Source organism: Olea europaea, unplaced genomic scaffold, assembly GCF_002742605.1.
Source record: "Olea europaea var. sylvestris unplaced genomic scaffold, O_europaea_v1 scaffold1609, whole genome shotgun sequence".
Lineage (NCBI taxonomy): Eukaryota > Viridiplantae > Streptophyta > Magnoliopsida > Lamiales > Oleaceae > Olea > Olea europaea.
The window spans coordinates 152,775-159,584 of NW_019233725.1; the positions used below are offsets into that span (position 1 = coordinate 152,775).

Genomic DNA, 6,810 nt, shown 5'->3' on the forward strand with positions numbered 1-6,810 from the left:
TAACTGCTATTCTGGATAACCATAATGTTTTATGCTTGCTGAGATCCTGGGCGATTCGAAGGTTTGGGTGAGAACGGGGTCATCGATCTAGGCGACCGTAAGGTATTCTATTCGTTCAGATTCTGGGCGTTTTGCAAGTTTAGGCGATGATGTTACTGTGTTTGTGGGCTTCCACCGCATTCATCAATAATCCTGTTTGGACCTTTATCCTGGATTCTCCAATTGGGCTTCACTCTTTAGGCTATTTGATTTGGGCTGCACTTTTAGTGTATCAACAATTCTTTTTGCTCATTGTACAGGTTTTAATGTCGGGCCTTGCTTGGTGTACATAATTTTTTGTACATCAAGATGTCCTCCACTCAATGGGGTGGGATCCACTTGAAATTTTATTTGGTGGACCCCACGCTATGTGAGTGGAAGACATATTTATGTACAAAAAATTATGTACATGTAGATTTATCCTTTAATGTCATCTATTTAAGAAAAAATGCATCAAATTTGTAATTAGAAAAAAAAAAAAAATCACTTGTCCACGATAAGAATAAGAACAAAGACATTCATTTTTTAACAATTTAAACTTTTAAGTCACACACTTTCATTGAGGTGGTTTAACAATAGTTTCCCGGAAATGGGTTCGAAAAAGTCATGTACATATATACCAAATAAACTAATATCAGCCACATTTGACTGCTTACACGAAAACTACAAAGTGTTTCTATTTGAAAATCAAACTTAAGTCAATCAGAACGTTGAGTGTTGATGAATTTGGCCAACCAAAATTTGAAGTTCACCTATAGAAGCTACATCATCTCTCTGTCTCTTTAAATATGCATACAGAAGCGAAAACATTCAAACTTGCGGCAGAAAGAATATGGCAGAAAAGAAGTTCATTGTGGAGATTGAAAAAGCAAAAGGCGGTAAAGATGGTAGGCCATCGGTTGGACCAGTTTACAGAAATGTGTTGGTGAAGGATGGATTTAGGCCACTGGCTCAAGGCCTTGAGAGTTGCTGGGATATCTTTCGGTGAGTTTTCTCCAAGACACCCTCGACCCCATCCACTACATAAATGTATATCTAGAAGGATCATTATACCAAGAGTTTTTTCCAACTTATTTAATTTGATTTAAATCTTTATCCATCAAGCATGCAAGTAGAGATGTATAATTATCTATATATTTCATGAGACTCACAGTTATTCCTTCTTATAAACCATTAATAAATTTGTCAAACTTGTAGACGAGCTTTAAACATCTAGAGTTGGGCTCAAAAAGGTCTATTTTTACTTGGTCGAGTTGATGAGTACTCTTTTGTTTATTCTTTGAATATAAGAATGAAACCAAGAATTTTTTTTTTTTTTNTTTTTTTTTTTTTTGGGAAATTCTTCTAGAGTAATGCCATTTATCTCTGTTAGAGATGATCACCCTGTGTCATAAAATGGCCGGCCTGTTCTAGACTCAACCATCGTCAATCGCATGGTTTCTGGGTCGGGTCTGATAGTCGATTATGGCTGCTCATTAGTTCAGGCTGCCAACGAACAGGTTTTCTACATTTGAATCTCTATGCATGCATGAATGCATATGATAGTATATATTGAACTCGGATTACGATAATTGCTTTAAAAATCGAACTTTTTCATTATTTCAAGTTGAAATTACTTACAATTTTGCACTGTTATATGAATTTTTGGCTCCCCTATTGCAGTGGATCTGTAAAGAAATACCCGAATCACCGAATGCTTGGTGAGCGCGAAATCGTTAATGGGAAGGTATGTTTAATCAGTATTCTTTTTCCCTATCCTCAAATTTTACTATCTATTGATGTTTACTGCATATTTGATTATTTGCAGGCAGGTAAATATGTGTGGTTAACTTACAAAGAAGTACATGATTTAGTTTTACAAGTTGGAGTCTCCATTCGCAGTTGTGGTGTAGGTCAGGTAAGATTAGACGTTTTATTAAACCACCTCATCTAAAAGTTCTGATCCTATTTTACGGAAATGTGGTTCTCTTGCATTTAACTTTTGTTTTGGATGTTTTACAATTTACACCGAATGATCCATGTGCTCGTGTAGGGAGGTAGATGTGGAATCTACGGTGCCAATTGCTCGAACTGGGTGATAAGTATGCAGGTAATTGAAGATCAAAAGTCTTCAATTTCAATTGAGCTATAGCAATGTAAAAATACTCTCTTAGTTCAGTACAAATTGCACTCAATTATGAGAATTAAGGTGGAAAAGACACTACAGCAAACTCTTGCAAAGCAATTTATTTACAGTTCATCGGCGTTCAGTTAAATGTTCAACAAAGTATAGAAGTCGTTCACAGAAAGAGAGAACGCAAGCATTTGAGGGATTTTTATCACATAGTTTCCAAATTTTACAACTTCTTAAGTGGTTTTGAGTTGTTCCATTCTTACATTTCGTTTCATTTCTCTGTTAACTTGCGATTGATTCTTCTGGGAAAAATGTGATTCTTTGGTTCTTAGTTTGTTACATATTCCTCAGAAAATTGTTTTATTTTGCAGGCCTGCAATGCTCATGGTCTTTATTGCGTGCCGCTATATGATACTTTAGGTAAGTCCTCTTTCTCCATTGCTTGCCCCTTCCGACTATGCATCAAGAGATAAAAGTAGAAAAATGGGGAAACTTTCCATAACCTTTGGTTGTGGTTTTAGGTGCTGGTGCAGTCGAATATATCATCTGTCATGCTGAGCTTTTGTTAGTATTTGTAGAGGAAAACAAGATTTCCGAGGTAATGAACTTTTAAAGGATCACAGCATTTGGAATTCCAACATACCCATGCCCCATTTTTTTCCTTTTCAGCTAACTTTATCACATTTATTGCTACAGGTGTTGAAAACATTTCCTAACACCCAAAAATACTTGACAAGTAAGAGCATATTTCGATGTATTTATGTAAATTGATAAGAAGATCCAATTAAGTTACTCAGGTTATCGTCTGTTATATATACAGCTCTTGTAAGCTTTGGAAAAGTTACTTTGGAGCAGGAGGACATGGCAGGAAATTTTGGCGTGAAATTATATTCTTGGAATGACTTTTTGCTTCTGGTAAGCTACTTATAAATACTTGTATTACCTTCTGGTAAGCTACTCAATTTTAGTCTCCTCCCATTAGGATTAGGATTAGAATTCGGCTTACTTCTCATGCAGTGATCAATCTACTGGGATTTATTGATGAAATCCAACTCCTATATATTTTCCTATAGGGATTGAACAAGAAATTTGATATTCCAATTAAGAAGAAGACAGATATCTGCACAATAATGTACACAAGTGGAACGGCAGGTGATCCAAAAGGAGTAATGATTACCAATGAGAGTATCCTTTCTATCATTTCTGGAGTGAATCACCATCTGGAAAGCATGAATGAAGAGGTGAAACTAGACATTTTTCTCTTACATAATCTTGCATCTACAGCTAATTTATTTATGAAAATTCAGGTTTCTTTACAAAAGGTGACGATTAGTTTGAAACAAGTATCGTATTATCATTGACAGTTTAGTGAGACGGATGTATATTTGTCCTATCTCCCTTTAGCACACATATTTGATCGAGTCATTGAGGAACTATTTATCTCAAAAGGTGCTTCAATTGGATTTTGGCATAAGGTAAGCAAGTGAATAATAATTGATTGATGTTGCTTAATAATATTAACGAACAATCCAACATGATGATGATGATTCTTCAGGACATTAAACAGTTGATTGATGACATCAAAGAGTTAAAGCCAACTATTATGTGTGCAGTACCTCGTGTGTTAGACAGGATATATTCAGGTTCTATATTATTTCTTATGTGTTGGCGTGCTTTTTAGAGGTTTCTTGAAAATCCCACCCTGGACACAAATTCCGCACATAAAAACAGGAGCGAAACACAAGAAAGACAATGCTACATGTACAGAGATGGGTTTATAGTCTACTACATGGCAACATTTCGTTGGATTCTGAACAAAAAACAAAGTTAAAATAGTCAATCAAGTGCTACTATCTCAGTATTTGACAAAAACAAAGTTAAAACAATCAATCAAGTGCTACTATCTCAGTACCTGTAAAATTGTTGATGCAATTTATCTGTACATGTATCATTTTTGGCTACATTTCATTGAATTTTGGACCAAAAAAAAAAAAGTTAAAATAGCCAATGTGCTGCCATCTCAACACTTGTAAAATTGTCTTATCTATTCAAGTACCATTTCTGAGGAAAAAAAAAAAAAAGGATGGTAAAAGAAGTCTAGGAGCTTTGCAAATTTAAATCTGGAACAGTTTCATTGGGTTGGAAGTTGAAAATCTTCAGGTTTGGTAGAAAAGATTTCCTCAAGTGGAGCCATCAAACATGCATTGTTCAACCTTGCTTATTCCTAGTAAGTGATTCACTCTTCCTTGTATTTAGAATAATCTTATTATCGAAAATAGTTTAGGACGACGATAATGAATGCATTTACTTCGGAGTTTTATTCTCATTTTTCAATCTTTTCGAAAAAAATTGCAGCAAACTGCATAACATGAGTAAAGGCTATAAGCATGTAGAAGCAGCTCCAGTATTCGACAAAATTGTTTTCAGCAAGGTAAGAAGAGATGGTTCCATCTGTTCATTTCTTTATTTCTCAAAGTCTCTACTGACTGAACTTATAAAGGTGAAAGAAGGTCTAGGAGGGAAAATACGTCTTATCCTTTCTGGTGCAGCACCTCTTTCTTCCAACGTAGAAACATTTTTACGAGTTGTGACATGCGCTCATGTTCTCCAAGGATATGGTACTTTAACTCATCCAATTTCTGTTACTTGTGTTTCACACGTAACATGGTCCATCCCCATTTGATGAAACCTCAAGATTCACAATGTTTCTTCTATTAAGTAATTTGTTAATATAAAGCATTGTGGACTTGTTAATTATATAAAGAAAATTTCTTTCTGAGGTGTTTTGATGTATTGTAGGTTTAACAGAAACCTGTGCTGGATCATTCGTTGCACGACCAGATGAAATGTCTATGATCGGTACAGTAGGCCCTCCATTGCCAATTGTGGACGTCTGCCTGGAATCTGTTCCTGAAATGGGGTACGATGCCCTTTCATCTACTCCTCGTGGAGAGATATGTATAAGGGGAAAGTGCTTGTTCTCAGGATACTACAAGCGTGAAGATCTCACCAAAGAGGTTCTCTTTGATGGATGGTTTCATACAGGTATGTGTGTATTAAGTAATGTGGTTTTATTTTAAACAGTCAACATTTTTTTTAGTGGAGCAATATAAACCCCTATAAGTTAATTTATGTTTTCATCTTTATTCGAGGTGGAATTTTATTCTTTAATATGTTCCCGCAAAATGGTGGCTCGTTTGAGTAAATCAATCTTGAAATCCGCGTACTCATTTTTTGAGTCTTAATCAAATTGTTTGTTGGAATTTAGCCCCTGTTTGGCCCCCATTACGTGGAAAAATTAATGGGTGGAATAGTATTTTTTTGAAAAATGAGTGGTTGAAAATGAAAAAAAAAAAAATCGATTTACGTGTAATATTATTTTATGGAAGATTGTGTTATTGAAAATAGTAGAAAGAAAAATGAAATGTAATGTAATGAAAATTAATGGGGCTCAAACATGTGCTTAATGGACTCTGATACCATATTAAGAATTGAAGTTTCATCTTAAAATGTAACATTTTTAAGAAGAGTAGCACATACCCCTATAAGTTGGTCTATGTTTTCATTCTTATTTGACGTGGAATTTTATCTCTTAACAGTTAGTGCGTCTCATTTGCATTCATCGTTTTCTACGTTGCTCACACTAGACTTGCAACAGGGGATATTGGTGAATGGCAGGCCGATGGGAGCTTGAAGATAATTGATCGCAAGAAAAACATTTTCAAGCTTTCTCAAGGAGAATATATATCGGTTGAGAATCTGGAAAGCATTTACTCCCTTGCATATAATATCGACGCGGTGTGTGTGTTTCTTTTCTACTTTGGAACAACTCAAATTTATTGGGAAAAGAGCTTGGATTCTCGCCTTTGTAGTTTGATTACTGCTTGTGTTGTCTCAGATATGGATCTACGGCAATAGCTATGAGTCATTTCTTGTTGCTGTTGTCAACCCAAGTATGGAAGCTCTTCAACACTGGGCAGAAGCAAATGGAATCGCTGGAGATTTCAATAGCTTATGTGAAAATCCAAAAGCGAAAGCATATGTTCTTGGAGAACTGAACAAGATCGGAAAAGAAAAAAAGGTTTTGCTTCTGGTTTCAAATAACCCATACACTCTGATATGGTTGTTAAGCAAACATGATCAATGAGCGATCAAGGTCGAACAGAAAACAACATCTATGATTTTTCAAATAAATTTGAATGGTGATTAAGTATTATTTGTTTTGTCGACAGTTAAAGGGATTTGAGTTTATCAAAGATGTCCACCTTGACCCGACACCATTTGATATGGAGCGCGATCTTCTGACACCAACGTACAAGAAGAAGAGAGCCCAATTTTTCAAATATTACAAGGTTTGTGTTACACTACCCTATCTAAAAGATTGAGCTGTTATATAGGAAATGCATTTATTTAAATTTGGTCTTCAAAACACTCGTCCATGAACATCACACTTTTTTCTCTTTTTACTAAATATCTAACACGTGCACAATTTTCATAAATAAATAATAACAAGACTTGTAAATCCAAACTCTTTTGTCTCACTTGGTACTAGAAATATTTGCACACTTGAATTGAATACATGGTATAAATGTCCAAAAATATCCATAGCTGACACTTGATTAATGTTGAAATGCAGAATGTCATTGAAGAAATTTACA

At 35.1% G+C, this 6,810-nt stretch overlaps 1 protein-coding gene across 1 annotated transcript; it reads left to right on the top strand.

Annotated features, from left to right (window-relative positions):
• Window positions 1–799: 799 nt before the first annotated feature.
• Window positions 800–6,806, top strand: LOC111377141 (long chain acyl-CoA synthetase 4-like; the record flags this gene model as incomplete). The annotated part of the gene is made up of 19 exons (XM_023000200.1): window positions 800–1,023; window positions 1,702–1,765; window positions 1,847–1,936; window positions 2,072–2,128; window positions 2,524–2,572; window positions 2,674–2,750; window positions 2,849–2,888; window positions 2,973–3,067; window positions 3,226–3,393; window positions 3,517–3,627; window positions 3,708–3,795; window positions 4,313–4,379; window positions 4,508–4,583; window positions 4,653–4,770; window positions 4,952–5,197; window positions 5,811–5,950; window positions 6,051–6,233; window positions 6,385–6,504; window positions 6,789–6,806. Coding segments are annotated over exons 1-19 (1,959 nt in total), but the record flags the coding sequence as incomplete, so codon positions are not given.
• Window positions 6,807–6,810: the final 4 nt, after the last annotated feature.